This window comes from Rhinopithecus roxellana, chromosome 12, assembly GCF_007565055.1.
Source record: "Rhinopithecus roxellana isolate Shanxi Qingling chromosome 12, ASM756505v1, whole genome shotgun sequence".
Lineage (NCBI taxonomy): Eukaryota > Metazoa > Chordata > Mammalia > Primates > Cercopithecidae > Rhinopithecus > Rhinopithecus roxellana.
In genome coordinates, this window is record NC_044560.1 from 135,827,455 (window position 1) to 135,847,059 (window position 19,605).

The 19,605-nt window shown below is 54.7% G+C and overlaps 1 protein-coding gene across 6 annotated transcripts; it reads right to left on the reverse strand.

Moving 5' to 3' along the window:
- Window positions 1–248: 248 nt before the first annotated feature.
- On the reverse strand, window positions 249–18,121 carry KCNN4 (potassium calcium-activated channel subfamily N member 4). 6 transcript variants are annotated; one of them, XM_030913127.1, is made up of 10 exons: window positions 17,941–18,121; window positions 15,760–17,237; window positions 11,530–11,625; window positions 9,183–9,610; window positions 6,347–6,482; window positions 3,757–3,867; window positions 3,479–3,678; window positions 2,998–3,067; window positions 1,256–1,423; window positions 249–801 (listed from the first exon to the last, which is right to left on the reverse strand). In XM_030913127.1, the coding sequence occupies exons 2-9, from the start codon at window positions 15,916–15,918 to the stop codon at window positions 1,259–1,261; spliced, it is 1,365 nt and encodes a 454-aa protein (XP_030768987.1). In that variant the 5' UTR covers window positions 15,919–17,237; window positions 17,941–18,121; the 3' UTR covers window positions 249–801; window positions 1,256–1,258. The 6 variants fall into 6 exon arrangements, with proteins under 6 accessions (XP_030768987.1, XP_030768988.1, XP_030768990.1 ...); XM_030913128.1 differs by lacking the exon at window positions 17,941–18,121 and having other exon boundaries at window positions 249–818; window positions 15,760–17,746; XM_030913130.1 differs by lacking the exon at window positions 17,941–18,121 and having other exon boundaries at window positions 6,347–6,478; window positions 15,760–17,742.
- Between the last annotated feature and the right edge of the window lie 1,484 nt (window positions 18,122–19,605).

The following is a 19,605-nucleotide window of genomic DNA, read 5'->3' on the forward strand; positions in this document are numbered from 1 at the left end:
GCCACTTACCCGAGGTCACACAGCCAGTGGATGGCAGAACCAGGATTTGGAACCTGATCTGTCTGAGTTCAAAGCCATTGCTCTTTGCCTCAGATCTAGGCAGGGGTTTGCTGAGGACTGCCCAGCCTACAGACCTGAGAGGGCATTTAGAGGAGGAGGCCTCTGAGACAGGTTCAAACAGGGCAGCAGTCTTCCACTGGATGGTCTGCCAGTTAGGAGTGTAGATATGTTTAGAGAGAAATGGCAACTTCTGGCTTTAACATTTATTACAAAGATCAGAGCAGAGGCTGGTGAGTTACACTTCTTCCTCCCCACCAAGTGCTCTCTGCAGCTCTGGAAAAATGGTGTCCTCTTTGTTGTCCCACCAGGGGGCGCCACCTCCTACCCGCCCCAGCCTCATACCCAGTTCTTCAGCTCGGCCAGCGGTAACTGAAGCCTCCCAGAATCCTGGATCCGGGCCCCTAGTACCCTCTCCCACAGGGACCCAGGAGTCCGGCCTCCAGGCGCCTCCACTTGTAACTGAGAGCTGGAGGTCGTCCATAGCAGCATAGTGAGAGTGTTTTTGATGAGGGTATGCAGAGTGGGGGTGACCATGTTCCCACCTGGGGCCTCAGGTGGGCCAAGGCCTTCCCACTTTAGCCAGTGTCCTCTCCAGCAGCCGTCAGCAAGCCAACCCACTCCAAGCCAGGGCCCCCTTTGGTCCTTGCACTTGAGGTGCTTTGTTCAGGGCCGGGGCAGGAGTGGCAGAGACGATGTGCATCACCTCAGTCTGGGGAAAGTAGCCTGGTTCCTCCGTGGGTCCTGGAGAGACGGAGAGACTGATGGAGAGGCAGGTCAGGAAGAGGGAGAGGGAGAGTGAGAGTGGGACACACGGAGGTGCAGACAGAACCTGCTGGGCAGAGGTGGGAGGCAGGGGGTAGGTGTTTCCGGGCCCCGAGGCCAGGGTGCAGGAGGGCATTTAGACAGAGACATTGGATAGACAGAGCCAGAGAATGTGCCCAGGGCAGAGAGAGAGAGAGAGACCAAGCAAAGAGAGAGAAGGGCATCAAGGGTCAGTGAAGGGGAGAGGGAACACCATCTTCCTTCACTGCCAATCCAGCCCTGAACCGAGTCCTCTCCTCCAGACAGTGCCAGAGCTGACGGGAAAAGGTGGCCGTGTCTCCCAGCCATCCCCCGCCCCCTTGGCCACAGAGGGTGCTGGCCACAGGAACCCTTCCTCCAGGATGGCTTCCTGCCCAAGTCCCAGCCCCCTCACCAGCTATGTGGACTGCTGGCTGGGTTCTGGAAGCTGCCTCGGCCCCAGGGCAGTGCTAAGCAGCTCAGTCAGGGCGTCCAGCTTCCCTGCCAGTGTGTCAATCTGCTTCTCTAGGGCCCGGTGTGAGCTGCTCAGATTCTGCTGCAGGTCATACAGGATCATGTGCATCTGGGCGGGAGGAGAGGATCAGAGGTGTCAGAGGGGTGGGGTCGACCCCTGCCTGCTCCATAGCGTAAGGCAGTGGAACCAATATTGACTACATCCTTGTGGTCCTCTGAGGATTATCCTCAATAATAACTGTTACCGGCTGGGTGCGGTGGCTCAAGCCTGTAATCCCAGCACTTTGGGAGGCCGAGACGGGCGGATCACGAGGCCAGGAGATTGAGACCATCCTGGCTAACACGGTGAAACCCGGTCTCTACTAAAAAATACAAAAACTAGCCGGGCGAGGTGGCGGGCGCCTGTAGTCCCAGCTACTCAGGAGGCTGAGGCAGGAGAATGGCGTAAACCCGGGAGGCGGAGCTTGCAGTGAGCTGAGATCTGGCCACTGCACTCCAGCTTGGGCGACAGAGCGAGACTCCGCCTCAAAAAAAATAAAATAAAATAAATAACTGTTACCATGTACCACTTCCCAGCTACCTGCCCAGGTGTTTCCCTGTATGGTTTAAAATCCTCCTAAAAGCCACAGGGAGTGGGAATCCTGTTCCCATCTTATAGCTGAGGAAACAAGCTATAAGATGGAACCGTTAAATGACATGCCCAAAGCAGCTCCTGAAATAAGACCTAGAACATAGTAGGTACTCATTAAATGTTTGTAGCATGGATGATGCCTGACTTCCAAATCCACATAGTCTTTTACTACACTCTCTGGCTAGGATTCACAGCTTGATCCCTGAGGGTTTGTGGATTTTCTGTGGAAATTCTTGAATTCTGTGTTTTTGGCTTGATAACCTTCAGAAATTACCGCCTGCCAGTTCCTGCAGATCTGGGCCACCGCCTCCTCACTGAGACCTGCCATGCGGTTTTGGGGCCTGCATCTGTGACCGTGCTTACCATGGCATTGGTGCCAGGGGCCACTGTTTGAACTGTCATGGGCTAACGAGAAAAAGCAAACACCACTGGATAAGCAGAAGATGCTGTGAGCCAGGCCAAGGGGGTGTTGTGACATCACTGTCCCTGAGCACCGGCAAAATCAAGTGGTCTCAGCAGAAGAAGGGGGCGGGTAGCTGAGTCACGCCTTGGCCAGGCAAACTTGCATGGAAGTCCCTGTGGCCCTGAGCACCCCTCCACAAGAGCAGCAGAGATTGAGTTTTGCAGAAACAACGTCACCTGTGTCCTTGTCAGTGTTGTTCATTTTAATTGTATTGGTTTTGCCATCTATGGGTTTGGTTTGTAAATTTGCTTTGGTTTTATTGTATGAGTTGTAGTTGGAAGGAATTTTATATCCGTCCACATGTAAGTAACTTAACAATAAAAATAATTTGAAACCAAACACTGGGGTTCTTTGTGCAATTTTTTTTTTTTTTTTTCAGTTTGTAAGGGATCTGTTCCTTGCATGAATGTAAGAAGCTCTGTGTTGCATCATTCATTCCTTCCTTCCTTCTTTCATTCAACCACAGACCTTTACTGACAGCCTGTGTGTGCCAGGCTCCTGCCAAAGTTCCCTGTTCTAGAGCCAGATTCCCTCCCTGTGGCCCCAACCTCCCCCTTCTTCGAGACCTCCTCCCATGGGATCCTAGTACCTTGGAGATGTCCACCATGGAGTTCACTTGTTCCCGGAGCTTCCGGTGCTTTAGCCGCACCTGGCGGAACCTGTGGGAAGAAGTGGGGAGTCAGTTTTACAAGCCTGGTCCCTGAAAGTGGCTGTAGCTCAGGGGTGGAATGAAGGGAGGAGAGGCACATGAAGAAACAAAACAAAGACAAAACGTTGTCAAAGAGCTGAAAGAGTGGGAGGGGATGACCGCACCGCACATCCCCATGAGCCCCCATCCCCAGTAGAAACCCAGGTCCCCAGGTCCACAGACATGCCAAGATATGCAAAGACAAACCAGCACAGACACATAGAGTCATGCATGGTCAGATCCAGGTAGACGAGCTGTTGAGTGAGACCACACCTGGGTGTCCTGACCTGGACGGGCATGGACACGCACACACACAAGCCGTGCAGAGAGGTGACTTGGACATGGGTGCACATGGACACATGTGCATACAAAGCGCCCTCACGCGTTGATGGCAGCCAGCAGCCTGCGCTGATGCCTGCGGGCAGCTCGAGACTCCTTCCTGCGAGTATGTTTGTAGAACATCCAGGCTTCTTGTAGCACTCGGGCAGCGGACTCCTTCATCTGGGGGTGGGTGGCACAGTGTCCATGGAGAGAGACCTTACGGTTCTGGGAAGGCAGGGCTTGGGCTGGGACTCTTGGGTCCTAGGGGAAGTGGGGGGACTTGGACTCCTGCCTCTTGAAAGAGGGGTGTGCCACGGGGGCCACATGCCCAGTCCTCACCTCTTTGGTATACTGGATATCCATCATGAAATTGTGCACGTGCTTTTCTGCCTTGTTAAACTCCAGCTTCCGGGCCACCACGGCCACCAGCAGGGCTGTGCAGCAGACCCCCTGTGGGCACAACAGGTACTGTGGCATGAGCCTGTGCCACCGACTTCCTCCTTGAACCCTCCCAGCAGCCACAGAAGGCAAGCACAATATCCCCAGTTGACAGACAAGCAAACAGGCTCAGAGAGGAGAGCCAAGGTCCCAGCTCAGAATGGGGGAGCTAGAATCATAAATCGCCTATGTACGAGACCAACTTTAATGTGTCGTATTCACACTCGCAGGATGGCCTCTTGCATTAGGGGTGTGATTGGAAGAGCGAGAGGAAGGCTGGGTTCTGAGCCAGGGGCAGGCCTCTGGGTCCTCACTGCTGACATGGTTGGCCATTGCATTATGGAGGGTGTCCCTCCTTCTCCCACCTCCACAGCCTCTTCCTAACTCCAGCCCTGTCCTCTCTCTCCTGGACCATCTCCAGCCTCCCACTCATCCTCCCCTAACCCCTTTGGCCCCCTCTAATCTCCTAGGCTTCCACTGCCCTGAACTTCTCAGCCTGGCTACCAAGGCCTTCCAAGGTCTACGCCTCTCACCCAGACAACTCAGCCCTGGCTCCATTCTGCCTGCCCTCCCTGAGCACCTTCCTCCAAACACTCATTCTCCTCCCTTCCTTCTCCCAATGCTCCTGGCCATGGCCTTGCCGATTCCTGGCTGCTTGTGGCACCTGCTCACCTGTCCCCTAGTTAGAATGAATCGTCCTAGGAAGCATCCCCCACCCTGTAGTTTCAGCTTTTGATCACCCAGAACAACTTCCAGTCACAAATACTGGCTCCAGTGGACTGCCTGGGTTCCAGTCCCAGTTCTGAGCCAATTATTTAATCTCTCAGTATTTCAGTGTCTCATCTGTGAAATGGGCATGGCCTCGACAGGGTTACTCGGTGGATTTCATGAGTTACCCCTGGCAAGTGTTTAGGGCAGAGACTGGCACAGAGTATGTGTTCAGTAAAAGTAAGCTATTATGGGCCGGGCGTGGTGGCTCATGCCTGTAATCCCAGCACTTTGGGAGGCCCAGGTGGGCGGATCACGAGGTCAGGAGATTGAGACCATCCTGGCTAACATGGTGAAACCCCGTCTCTACTAAAAATACAAAAAATTAGCCGGGTGTGGTGGCAGGCGCCTGTAATCCCAGCTACTCAGGAGGCTGAGGCAGGAGAATGGCATGAACCTGGGGGGCTGAGCTGAGAGTGAGCCGAGATGGCGCTACTGCACTCCAGCCAGGGTGACAGAGCGAGACTCCGTCTCAAAAAAAAAAGTAAGCTATTATGGCTCAACTGTGCCATGGAACCTTTCTGCCAGCAGCAGGCTGTGAGCTCAAGTGCGCATTGCCCTATCTCTCTAGGTTTCGGTTTCTCCTTTTGTCAAGTGAAGGAGGAGGTCCTGAGCGGCACTGCAGTTCCCTAACTGAGTCTCTGCCCCTCTTCCCTTGCTCTAAAGACTCACCACTGGGGGAGTGAAGGTCACCACATCCTTCACCTGTGCACCCAGGGATTGGGGGGATGAATATGTCTTTCCTGGGTCCACATCTGGGCTGAGTGCTGGTGGCTTAGATCCCAGAGGGTGAAGGAAACCCGATCTTGTAGGGAGGTGAAGGCCAAGGCATTAGGTGCTGGTCTCTAGAGGGGCCAGGGCTGGGTGGGAGGACCTGAGTGACTGGGTCTATGGAGGGAAGGAGGCGGATGTCAGGGTTCACGAAAAGGCTGACTCAGGCTGCAGAGACTCTGCCTCATCCTCAAGGGCACAGGAGCTGGTGGGGAGGTGGCTGGATGCCTGGGCGCCCCCAGACCTGCTTACCGAGCACCTCCTATTGGCTGGGTACTGTTGGAAGCGCTTTCCGTAATTGAACCCATTTAATCATCTCAGCAAGCCCATGAGGAGCATGCTAGCATCAGCATCCCCATTTTATAGAGGAGGAAAGTGAGGCCCAGAGAGATCATGTGGCTCGCCTGAGCTCCCCAGCCAGGAAGTGGCAGCCGCAGGATTTGGACCCAGGTAGCCTGGCCCCACAGGCATGCACTTGATAACTGGACTCTACACCCTTGGTGGGGGCTGGGAGACAATTTCTGGGTTCTGAAAGAAAATGGGGCTGGGAAGTCAGGAGCCTGGGTCCCTGAGGAGGATAAGGGCTGGGGCCCTAGGTTCTAGAGTGAGCAAGGCCTTAGGGACTGGATTCCTAGGTCTGATTTTTTATTTTATTTTTTTAAGAGACAGGGTCTCAGTCCGTCACCCAGGCTGGAGTGCAGTGGTATGATCATAGCTCACTGGAACGTCAAACTCAGGCTCAAATGATCCTCCCACTCTATTTGGCCTCCCAAAATATTGGGATTACCGGCGAGTATCTTGGTCTTGAAGAGAGAATGGGGCTGTGGGCGCCCCAGACACTCAAGTTTCTCAGGAGCTGTCCCTGAGAGCCTGTGTTGCCTCCATGGCTTCCTGGGGCCAGAGGATGACCAGTTTGGGATAGGGATCAGGTCCCCAAGGGGGCTGTACTCACCATGACTCCAGTGCACAGGCAGACGATCTTGCCCCACATGGTGCCCGGTACCACGTCACCGTAGCCAATGGTCAGGAATGTGATGGGGATCAGCCAAAGTGTGTCTGAAAGGTGCCCGGTGGCATTCACAGCCTGCCTATGGGGAAGGGTGGGTTAGTTCTAAAACCCCACCATGGAGGTTTCCATGATATTCAGTCCCTTTCCCTCTATACCCTCCCCTCCCCTTCCCCCGACTCCCCTCCCCTCCCCTCCCAGTATACACCCATAGTCCTAAGAATCACCTGGACAAAAAGCCATTAAGTTCTGAGCTTTGGAAAGTCTGCATGGCCTCCTCTCTGCTGTGTGACCTGGGCAAGTTGCTTAGCCACTCTGGGATTTGAGACTGGATCTGGACAATCCCAATGCCGGTATGGTCTCAGCTAGGCTACCTGGGCTGCTGTGGCATTCAGAGCATGTGGTTGAGGGTGGAGAGTCAAGAGGGGGCTGAAACCCAGTCAGACCCTGACTGGCGGCTGCATCCACCAGAGGAAGGGGTATATTTTTCTAATTCCCACAAAGATGCTGTGTGGTCCAGAAGTGGCCCTATCAGGATCAAAAAGGACTCTAAAAAGGCTTGGTGGGACTCTGCCTTCCTTTCCTCTCACTTCACAGGAGATTTTTTTTTTTTTTTTTTTTTTTTTTTTTTTTTTTTTTTTTTTGAGACAGAGTCTTGCTGTGTCGCCCAGGCTGGAGTGCAGTGGTCAGATCTCAGCCCACTGCAAGCTCCGCCTCCCGGGTTTACAGCATTCTCCTGCCTCAGCCTCCCGAGTAGCTGGGACTACAGGCGCCCGCCACCACGACCGGCTAGTTTTTTATATTTTTTAGTACAGACAGGGTTTCACCATGTTAGCCAGGATGGTCTCGATCTCCTGACCTCGTGATCCGCCTGTCTCGGCTTCCCAAAGTGCTGGGACTACAGGCTTGAGCCACCGTGCCCAGCCAGAAGGAGACATTTAAGTCCAGCCATGGAAGGGGTTGAAGCATTGAGATTTGTCTAACTTTGTCCACAGGCCCCTTGCTGCAAGATAAGCAGGGAAAACTTCATTCATGAGGGCCCCAGACACCCCAGACCCACCAGGTTAGAGTTTCTAGGAGCGAAGATGGAATCTGCACTGTTTACAAACCCCACTCCCCTCATTCCCAAGTACATTCTAGTTTCAGGACTTCTGCCTTGGAATTTGGAACTTTGACTTCCTCCCCATTCTCCCATCATTCAGATGAGAAACATGGTAGGGGGATCATTCATCAGTCCTGATTCTGACCAATTTCCCAGTTGGGAAAACTAAGATCCTGGGAGGTGAAGGAGTTTAAAATCATGACAGAGGGCCGGGTGCAGTGGCTCACGCCTGTAATCCCAGCACTTTTGGAGGCTGAGGCGGGCAGATCATGAGGTCAGATCAAGACCATCTTGGCTAACACAGTGAAATCCTGTCTCTACTAAAAATACAAAAAATTAGCCGGGCGAGGTGGCGGGCGCCTGTAGTCCCAGCTACTGGGGAGGCTGAGGCCGGAGAATGGCATGAACCTGGGAGGCGGAGCTTGCAGTGAGCCAAGATCGCACCACTGCACTCCAGCCTGGGCGACAGAACAAGACTCCGTCTCAAAAAGAAAAAAAAAAAAATCATGACAGAGGCCGGGCATGGTAATCCTAGCACTTTGGGAGGCCGAGGCAGGAGGATCACTTGAAATCAGGAGTTCAAAACCAGCCTGGGCAACATGGTGACATGGTCTCTACTAAAAATACAAAAATTAGTCAGCTATGGTGGTGCACACCCATAATCCCAGCCACTCGGGAGGCTAAGGCACGAGAATCGCTTGAAGCAGGGAGGCAGAGGTTGCAGGAAGCAGAGTTCGTGCCACTGCGCTCTAGCCGAGATAATTGAGACTCCATCTCAAAAAAAAAAGAACTGCCAGGGAGACTACGATGGTGGAATGTGACACCCATTTTTCAGATGAGGACACTGAGGCTTCAGAGAGGAGAGATCTAAAGCCAGATCTTCTCGTTCTCCTCCTGCCCTCAAGGATCTTTGCCACATACACTAGACCAGAGGTTCTCAACCTTGGTTGGGCCATGTAATCACCTGGAGGGCTTACTAAAGCGGATTGCCGGTCCCACCCTCCAGGATTCAGCAGGTCTGGAAGGGACCTGAGAGTTTTCATTTGCAAGTTTTCAGGTGATGCTGCTGGTCCTGAAACCACCCTTTGAGAACCCCTGGCTGAGATCACTCCCAACCTCTTTCTCTGTAAGGGATAGAAATTGAGGCACGGCATCGGGTTACACAGTATCCAGGGGGCAACCAGGATCTAGTTCCAATTCCCTGCATGGAATTGTTTTCCAGAGAAGCTCCAAATCATCCCCTTCCTAGGGTCACAGAAAGCACCCACCTGCAGTGCATTCTGTGCTAATTGGGAAAATACGTCCCCTTCCTCCAAGGCAGAGGCAACCCTTTAGGCAGGTCCCAGAGACAGGTTTGGAGACCGAACAGATGACCCGGAAACCTGAGGCAGTAGAAGTCCAGGAGCCGGAAGGGAAGGGCTTTTTAGGGTCTGTGTGTGCCTTTGGGGAGACTGAAGGCTGCACATGGGAGGATTGGCTGGGGGCTTGTCTGTTGGTTCCTCTCACCCCAGTTGATGGCAGTGTGGGCAAATTGCAGCCAGCAAGAGGAGAAGGGGTCAAAGTGTGAACTTTGTCCTCTGCTTGGTTCTAGGGGGCCTCAACCTGCACCGCGGCACAAGACGGCCAATGCGGCTGTCCGGGGATCCCTCCCCTGCACATTTATGCCTCCAACACCCTCACCTCTCGGCCACGGACAGCACCCAGGCGGTGGTCAGCCAGAGGCCAAGCGTGAGGCCGAGCAGCAGGCGGCCGGGGTGCGTGTTCATGTAAAGCTTGGCCACGAACCAGTGGCGGAAGCGGACTTGATTGAGAGCGCCGATGCTGCGGTAGGAAGCGTTGAGCAGGACGCCGCTGCGCAGGAGCACGGCGCGGGGCACCAGGTAGAGACGCAGCAGCATGGCCAGGGACAGCAGCGCTTCCCCTTGGCCCAGGAATCCCGGCCAGGGCTGCGGGGAGGTCAGCGGCGCCCCTAAATCCTGCGCGCACGGCGGGCCCCGCATGGGCGCCGGGTGCAGCCCGCACACCACCAGCTCCAGCACGATCTGCGCCGCCTGCCGCCCGGTCAGCGCCACGCGCCAGTCCCGCAGCCCGTTGTCGGTCATGAACAGCTGCCGGGAAGGGGCCAAGAAGGGAGGGGTCAGGCGCAGGTCAGGCGCAGGTCAGGCGGCGGTCCGCGCCCGCCTGCGCCCTGAGATAAGTGGGGTGTGCCCGCCTGGCCGGGAGGGAGGGAGATAGCGCAGGACTGGAGAGGAATAGGGAGGCAGCAGGACAGGACTTGTGGAAGACATCTCTCCACTTTCTCCTCCTTCCCCACCGTCCACCCCACTAGTTTCAGCCCACTTCCAGCCTTTGAACACTGACTGAGCGCCGACTGTGTGCCTGGCATTGTTCTATGTGCTAAGGATACACAGTGAACCAAACAGACCCCCCTGCCTCCCTAGAGCTTGCATTCCACGTGCCTGGAGCTCGCTCCTACTTCTGTTTCGGTTGACACGCGTAATAACTGTAATAATAATATCAGCAATAACAAAGCCTTGGGCTGGGCGAGATGGCTTACGCCTGTAATTCCAGCACTTTGGGAGGCTGAGGTGGATGGCACACTTGAGGTCAGGAGTTCGAGATAAGCCTGGCCAACATGATGAAACCCCATCTCTACTGAAAAATACAAAAATAAGCAGGGCATGGTGGCGCACACCTATAGTCCCAGCTTCTGGGGAGTGTGAGGTAGGCGAATCACTTGAACCCGGGAGGCAGAGGTTGCAGTGAGCCGAGATCACGCCACTGCACTCCAGCTTGGGTGACAGAGTGAGATTCCATCTCAAAATAAACAAAAACAAAACAAAACAATAACAATAGCAAAATCAGCATGTACTGGGCACTGTGGATATGCCAGGCACTGCTCTATCCCATTTACATGTTGTGACTTAGTAAATGCTCACAGCCCAGTGAGACTGATATTGTTATTGCCCCCATTTTACAGATATGGAAACTGAGGTCCAGGTGTCTCCCATGGGCAATGGCGCACTGGGCTACAGGCCATTTGACTACTCTATGATAAGATGATAATGTGCACCATTTACTGAGCACCTCTTATATGCCAGGCACTGCTTAGAGAATTGCCACACATGACTGATAATCCCCATTTTACATGCAAAGTTATGATAGGAGAGGCGGAAGAGGGGAAAGGGAATGGAGCAACAGCATCTGGGACAATGGGGCAGTGGGGGATGGGATGTGTTTGGGTGAGACCCAAGGTGGAGTATGGATGGGGAGAATTCCTGGGTCTGGGGCAAGAGGGAGGTTATTGGCACAGAGATAGGGTGATTAGGAGTGGGCACCCCTAGGACCAGGCCAGGTGCAGTGGCTCAAGCCTGTAATCCTAGCACTTTGGGAGGACAAGGTAGGCAGATTGCTAGAGCTCATTTGTTGGAGGCCAGCCTGGGCAACATAGTGAAACCCCGTTTCTACTAAAATACAAAAAAATTAGCTGGGCGTGGTGGCATCTGCCTGCAGTCTCAGCTACTTGGGAGGCTGAGGCATGAGAATTGCTTGAACCCAGGAGGTGGAGGTTGCAGTGAGCAGAGATCGTGCCACTCCACTCCAGCCTGGACAACAGGCCAAAAAAAAAAAAAAAAGGAAAGGAGTGGGCACCTCTGGGACCTTAGGTTGCATGGGGACTGGATTGGGGATGCGATGTTGGAGCACAGAGATCTGGGAGGCTGAGGTTGCCTGGGAGCAGAGTGGACAGAGGTCTGGGGGCAGAAGCAGGGCTGCAGGTTCGCTCTCAGCACCTGTGAGTGTGCAAGGGGGGACCAGGGGCTACAGGGGAAGAGCAGGGCTGGCTGGGGAGGCTCTGCCTGTCTGCTCGTGGTTCATCCCATCTGGGTGGGTGAGGGTGTGGACTCAGCATCTGGGGCAGAGGAACTTCATTACTCAGATCAGGAGGAGGAGGAGGGTGGAAAGTATGAGCTGACAGGGCACTGAGGGGGTTGTGGCGAGCAAGGCTTAGGGGCAGGGCCTGCCCTACCTGGACCTCTTTGGCGTGAAAGGCCACGATGAGGCAGAGGAGTAAGAAGGTGGAAATGCTGATCATGCATTTAACCAGGAACAGGTAGAGCGCCCACTGTCAGGAGGGACAGAAAAAGGAATGTGAGATCCCAGGTCCCCCTCCACCTGGCGCTCCACCTTTCCTTCAAAACCACCATTTTTTTTTTTCTATTCCCAATTTTCCTAGCCTCCTTCCCCCACAAGCCAGTCCCTCTTGATGTATTGGTTCTGGGGAAGTCTCCAAACCATCATCTGGGCCCAGCGCGGTGGCTCACACCTATAATCCCAACACTCTGGGAGGCCGAGGCAGGCGATCACCTGAGGTCGGGAGTTTGAGACCCCCGGCCAACATGGTGAAACCCAGTCTCTACTAAAAATACAAAAATTAGCTAGGTGTGTAATCCCAGCTACTTGGGAGGCTGAGGAACCAGAATCTCTTGAACCCAGGAGGTGGAAGTTGCAGTGAGCTGAGAGATCGCGCCACTGCACTCCAGCCTGGGCAACAGAGTGAGTCTCCGTCTTGAAACAAGCAAGCAAGCAAACAAAAACAAACAAAAAAACACTGTCATCTGGTCCCCAGGAATGCTCTATTTCTCTCCAACAGGACAACCCTGTTCAGATGCTGGTGTCTACCCTCTTCCTCAGCTCTTCTCCCAAGACCCATATCCATGAAGGGGGACCTTGAAACTCACATTCCTTCTTATTCCTGTCCTGTTTCCCATCAAAAATAGTTCTGCAGGAGTGTGTGTGTGTGTGTGTGTGTGTGTGTGTGTGTGTGTGTGTGGTGTCTAGAAAAAGACATCTAGCTTCTGGAGAGTGCCCCCTCCCCTTCCCTTCCTACCCAGCTGGTGTTGCCCTAGAAACCAACTTCAACCATCCCCAACCCCAAATCTGGAAGAATGTAGAAACTATCATTCAGTCCTCAAAGACTGAATCACACCCTTCCCTGCTCTCATCCAGAGGGCTGAGTCCCTGAGACCCCAGCCTCAGCTCTGAGACAGCCCCCTCAGTTCTGCCTCCCTGCAGCTCCCCACTCCCACCCCCGCCCCTCTCTTCTGGCTCTAAGCCCAGGGCAGATCTGGCCGGAAGCACAGGGCCTCCAGAAACCACGGAGCAGTTGTTGCTTTTTTTTTTTTTTTCCTCTCTTTGTGTGGCACAACCTTGGAGGAATCTAGAATTCTGGAGAGAGGGATTTAGAGGGGACTGGGACTGTTGGATTTCCTAAGAGGGGTTGGTCCCTGCCTGGTGGGTATTTGCAGGGGGAGGGGTCCATGTGGGCATCCTTACAAACCATTGCACCTGTTTCTCCTAAGAGGGCTGCCAGCTCCCCTGGCTGGGCCAGCACCCCGCCTCTGAGCAGGGGAAGAGGGCCAGTTTCCTGCCCTAGGGGCCTGCTCCCCAACCCCCTACCAGAACAATAGTGCTGTTGTCACCAGCCTTCCCCCACCTTCTATGGCTCCCTGGTTCCCTGCCTCCTTCAGTCTGTCTCAACCCCCCACACCGCTAGACAACAAGCCCCCTCCTCACACTGCAATTCGCTTCTCTGGTGGTCTCTACTTTTCCAGTTCCCCTTCCCCCAAATCCCAGACCTGTCTGCACTTGGGCCTGTGCTCTGTTCTCTGAATTTCCCTGTCTCCAGGGATGGTTGTTTCTGTCTCTCTATGTGTTTTGAGGGTCTCTGTTTCTATTGTCTTTTTTAACACCATGTGTGTATCTCTTACTGGTGGATTTCTCAGTAGCTTGATAGCCCTTTTTGTCTTTCTGTTTCTGCATCTTTGTCTCCATCTCTCTGTCTCTCTCTCTCTCCCTGTATCTCTGTGTGTGTCTCTCTCTCTCTGTACCTCTCGCCATCCTTCCTCCTCCACCCCACCTGGTGCTTTTGGATATCTCTATCTGGTTCCCTTGGACTCCCTAGGGTTTGGCACCTGCCTCTCTGCCAGCCCCTCCCCTTGGGGAGCAGGTGTCTGGGTCCTTTGCAGAAATGAGCTCATTAGATTGAGATGGAGGTGGTGAGGGGCCATGGATGTTATTAAGAGAGACCTCAAAAGGGGACTGAGGAGCTATGGCTCAGGCCTGTAATCCCAGCACTTTGAGGGAGGGGGATTGCTTGAGTCCAGGAGTTCAAGACCAGCCTGGGCAACAAAGCAAGATCCCATCTCTACAAAAAATAAATTAAAAAGGGTGAAGGGTGACCCTTAGGGTCATGTATTTGAACCCTCACCCTAATTTACAGATGGGGAAATTGAGGTTCAGAGGGTTGGAAGAGCTTCCCCAAGGTCCTACTGATAGAGGTGCTGACCTGGCCATGGTGGAGGGAAGGAGGAAATGAGGGGTGAGAAAGCAGAGGGGGAAGTGGGGTAGGATGGACCCCGACTCTTCCCATCTGCCAGGGTCACTGTGTTCCCACCTTGGCTGCTGGGTGCGGTGCTTTGGCGTGGGAGCGGCGGGCAGGCCCCAGCCATGCTTCCTGTTGGCATGGACTTCGGCGGCCCCACCCCCTCAGTGCCCGCCGCCGGCCAGAGGAAGCTGCCTGTCTGACCCTCCATGTGACTGCTGGTCACTTCAGAGCTGCCCACCACCCCCTCCAGATCCGAGTCGGAACATCAGACCCTCAGGAATCTACCCAAACTTCAACTCAGTGTCCGCTCCTGGCTCTACCAGCCCAGTTCCACAACCCTTCCGCCAGAGAGGTCTCCAGCCCCTCCTTTCCTGTTGAGTAAGTCTGTTCTCCCCTCAAGCCACTTATTCCAACCCTTGTCCTTCATCTGCCCCATCACTGGCCTGACCAGGGCTGGAATGTGACGGCAGCCTGCTGAGACCTGTCCTGACCCCGCTTTCCCCTTTCCTCCCTACTCACCACGATCCTCAGAGTCAGCCCCTCTTCCCCAAAGACATTCAAACCCCCCTTCTCCTTAAGACTCAGGAATCCAGGACCCAGCCCCCTCCTTCCCTGGTACCTAGGAGTCCAGGCCACTGTGAGCCTACCTCGCCACTATTTCCCTGACTAATTAGCATATGCAGATTTGGGGAGAAATCGAGCTTGTTAACACGGAGACTGGGTTGGGGGTGGGATGGGGGAGGCAGGTCAGGGGAGAAGTTCGTTTCCCATTTCCTATCCCCACCCCCAGGCAGTTTTTTCCGTCCTTCGCATCTAAGGCACTGGGTAAACATTAGAGGTTAGATAAGGACCAAAGAGCTGCCGCCTACTGGAAGAACTTTGTCTTTCCTCCACCCTCCCTTCACCAAACCTGGGGCTACCTCTCCCCTTATTGGCTCTTGGGGGACTTGAGTGTCTGATCAGCCACCCTCTGGCCTCCAGGGGTCCTGGACCTCCAGCCATCTAATGGCAACATCTTTAAAGACTGACACACTGAAACAAATATTCCCTTCCTTTTGCAGAGGTCCCCAACAACTAACTCTCTCCTGGGAGCACCCAGGAGTCCCAGCCAAAGCCCATCCTCTCTCAGACCCAAGAGTCTAGGCCCCCAAGCCTTCCTCCCTCAGATCCAGGAGTCCTGACCCCCAGTCCCTCCTCCCTCAGATCCAGGAGTCCTGACCCCCAGTCCCTCCTCCCTCAGATCCAGGAGTCCTGACCCCCAGTCCCTCCTCCCTCAGATCCAGGAGTCCTGACCCCCAGTCCCTCCTCCCTCAGATCCAGGAGTCCTGACCCCCAGTCCCTCCTCCCTCAGATCCAGGAGTCCTGACCCCCAGTCCCTCCTCCCTCAGATCCAGGAGTCCTGACCCCCAGTCCCTCCTCCCTCAGATCCAGGAGTCCTGACCCCCAGTCCCTCCTCCCTCAGATCCAGGAGTCCTGACCCCCAGTCCCTCCTCCCTCAGATCCAGGAGTCCTGACCCCCAGTCCCTCCTCCCTCAGATCCAGGAGTCCAGACCATCAGCCCCTCCTCCCTCAGACCCAGGAGTCCTGACCATCAGCCCCTCCTCTCTCAGACCCAGGAGTCCTGACCCTCAGCCCCTCCTCCCTCAGACCCAGGAGTTTAAGCCCCCAGCCCCTCCTCCCTCAGACCCAGGAGTCTTGCCCCTCAGCCCCTCCTTCCTCAGACCCAGGAGTCCAAGCCCCCAGTCCCTCCTCCCTCAGACCCAGGAATCCTGACTCTCAGCCCCTCCTCCCTCAGACCCAGGAGTCCTGACCCCCAGCCCCTCCACCCTTAGAACTAGGAGTCCCAGCTCCCAGCCACCATGCCCCACTCACCGAGCACCCCCCGAACCACAGCATCTCTGCATGCAGCACCATGAGTCCGATGCCAGTTCCCGCCAGCACCAGCGCCCAGCCGGCCAGAGACTTCTCCTGCTCCAACAAGCGCTTTCGGAGTCTCAGGGCCCCCAGGCCAAGCACCAGATCCCCGCCCATGGCCCCCGGGGTCTTGGGGCTCAGCCAGCTTCCTGCCCAGGGTCCCCCACCTCGCAGCACGCACAGGGCAGCCACTGTGGCTTGCAGGTCGTCAGCCTGCTCTGCTGGCTCTGGGACTTTTGCTCTGAGGCACAGCAGAGCCCTGTGCCCTCTGGGGAGTGGTGGCGGCCAGGCAGGGCGGGGAGGGGCAGGGGAGGCCCCAGGGTAGGGGGAGGCTCCCCAGCTCCCCCTTTTGAGAATAAGGAGGGGCTAGGGTATGTCTTGGGGCAGAGCAAGAAAGAGACGTCCATCCACGTGGGTAAAGACACACACCGACACACGACGGGCTTTGTCACACACAATGGTCTGTACCTTGTGACACACACCTCCACTCACCACACCCAGACACCGAAGGACACTCCACGGCCCAAGACAGAGACTCACACACCAGGGCACACACCACAACCTACACAGAGTGACTCACAACTCCCAGCAAGCTCTGAAACCCACAGCCACACCCAGACACCACACACATGGTGTGACACACACCAGCACTTAGCAAGCAGGCAGCGTCCCGTGGCACACACAGCCACACAAACACCGTCCACACACAGGCACAAATATTACACTCAAAGTTGTCACAACTTTCTCCGACACAAAGAGCCTCACTCAAACACCACAAATGGGATGATGCACATCTGTGGCCACACAAACACAACATACATCAGGTGTTACACAAACACATAATACATATTAAAATACTGACACCCTGACGCCACACACCACACATCTACAGAAACACGGTGCAGTCCCAGTTTCCTAAACACTACACACCCTTGGAATGAAACCCGATATGTGCAGACACACAACATTTAGGGACATACCTATAGCAGCCTCCAATCACCCAGCATCTAGAGAAATGCACAAACATTGTGGCACCTGTTGACTCGAACACAAGTGCTCACGGTTATGATTCAAAACACACACTGATCCAGCGTGCTCCGGTGTGTGATGCGATTCCAATGTATGGTCAGAGGACACGCTGAGTGGATGCGTGTGGAGACCTACAAGGTACAGAGACACACGGAGAAACCCAAGCAGCACATGCCTGAAGCAAGATGATTCTGGTATATTCTGGTCACACAGGACTCGACCCAGGATGATGCCCCAGGGGAGGGGGATGGGGTTGGACCTTTATAGACCCCAGTGCCCAAATGCAACATACGGCTGGGTGCGGTGGCTCATGTCTGTAATCCTAGCAGTTTGGGAGGCTGAGGTGGGAGGATCGCTGGAGCCCAGGTGTTTGAGACCAGCCTGGGCAACATAGCAAGATCCTGTCTCTAAAACAAACAAAAACAAAAAAACAAATGCAACATACACCATCACCTTTGACCCATGAGCCACACCCAAACATCACAGACAATACTGCCACACATCCCAGCACATGTTATATTCCAACATGCGTGGCCACACAGACAACATGCACGGAGTAATACACCAGCACACAGCAACACAAAATGCATAGACACAATGTTTCCCAACACACCCAACCTTCCACAAACAATGTTTCCCAACACACCACAACCTTCCACGTGTCCCATAAAACACCAGATGTCACCACTCACTGATACCACTGACACTGAGGCCTACCACCACCCACACAACACCAGCATCCGGGGAGCGGGACATATCCTCCGACACAACACACAAACACAAGACACTTGGGGTGGTTGGCACTCAGGCTGGGTGCTGGGGCCTGGGAAGGAAGAGGCCCCTGACAGCGACATGGACCCCGACGTGAGACACAATGTCACGTCCTTGAGTGATACACAATGTTACATACATGAGACCCACCAAGAGAAAACACATGCACTGCCACACACAGCAGCAAATGGAAGTGTGGAATGCGCACGGTGACTCCCAGAGCGACACACGACAAAGGACATCACCATGCGTCGCGGTATGAGCCACTCATGAGCCTGTATACCATACGCTCTGACACAGACCCAACCCTCCTGTGGAGACACACAGGCATGCACTGACCTGGTGACGCACATCACCTCCCAGCGTCGTGCACTGACCTGGTGACACTGCCCTTGGCCTCATGCACACCCATCTGCGAGGAACCCGCAGACACAACCCTCCTCCTCCTTGTGTCCTAGGTCATGTGGGACCCTGGATCCACCAGCCCCAGGGAAGTGAGACACGCACAGACATGCCTGGTTGCACACCGAGGCAGCCCACACAAACACACCCAGAGACACCAAACCATACACACGGACACGCCCTGTGACAAAAACACAACCCTTGCGGGGGCTCCGCCCCTCGGCACACACGATTACCCACTCGGCGAGACTTGGCGGGAGAGGGCTGGAGACACACCCGGGCGCGCCCAGACACCACACATGCGTCCACTTGGAGAAAATGCAGCCGCCAGGCACTCCCGAGCCTGCAGCCTGGGCACCCCTGCCCACTGGCCGCCAGGCTCTCCACGTCTCTCTCCTCCCTCTCTGGCTCTTTCTCTGGATCTTTGGGCCTTGCTTCATGTCTCAGTCTCTCCTGGTCTGGAAGCCTCTGCGTTTGTCTTTTTTTTTTTTTTTTTGAGATAGAATCTTGCTCTGTTTCCCATGGCTGGAGTGCAGTGGCAGGATCTCGGCTCACTGCAACCTCCACCTCCCACATTCAAGCGATTCTCCTACCTCAGCCTCCCGAGTAGCTGATATTACAGGCATGCACCACCACACTCAGCTAATTTTTGTATTTTTAGTAGAGACGAGGTTTCACCATGTTGGCCAGGCTGGTCTTGAACTCCTGACCTCAGGTGATCCACCTGCATCAGCCTCCCAAAATGTTGGGATTACAGGTGTGAGCCACCGCTCCCGGCCAGGTTTGTCTTTATCTCTGTCTCTGTCTCTCTCTCTCTGTTTTTCTCTCCCGGTACCTTTGTCTCTCTCTGTCTCTCTCCGCTCTGTCTCTCTGTCTCTGCCTCTCTTAGCCTCTCTGTGTCTCTCTCATCTCTCTGTCCCTTTCTCCATCTTCGTGTCCCTTTCTGCTCCTCTGTTTCCTTCTCTCCCTGTCAGTGTCTCTGTCATTATGTCTGTCTCTGTGTTTGTCATTGCCTGTGTCTCTGTCATCCTGTCTCACTCTGTCTCCATCTCTCTGTCTCTAGGGCCCTCCGTTTTTGTCTGTCTCTTGCTGAATCGATGTTTCTCTCTGTCTCTGTTTCACTCTCTCCCTGCCTCCTGGTCTCCTTCTGGGTCTCTCTCTCTCCCTGGGGCTCTCTATGCTTGTCTCTGCCTCAGTTTCTCTCTGTTGTCATTGGCACAGCTATGGACAGCCTGGTTCCTTCCAGTTCTACCCCAGCCCCACTCAGAGGCTGAGAGCCAGTGACCCAGAGACTGTGGCCACCCGAGGGTCAGAAGCCACTAAATAGAGAGCTCTCCAGCTGTGGCCATGCCATGGCATCTGTGCCCCAGTTCAGGCACTTGTGAAAAATGGAGACAGAGACTGACACAGAGGGAGAGAGAGAGAATCAGAGAGACCTTGAGGCGTTCAGCCCAGGGAAGGCGGGGGGCATGTGTTAAAAAAAATCAAACAGATCCACAGGTGCAGAGAAACCGGAAAATAGAATCAAGACACGGAAGTTAGAGCACAGAGAAATTTTGTCTCCAAAGAGACCATGACTGAAAAACAGCAGACGCTGGGCAT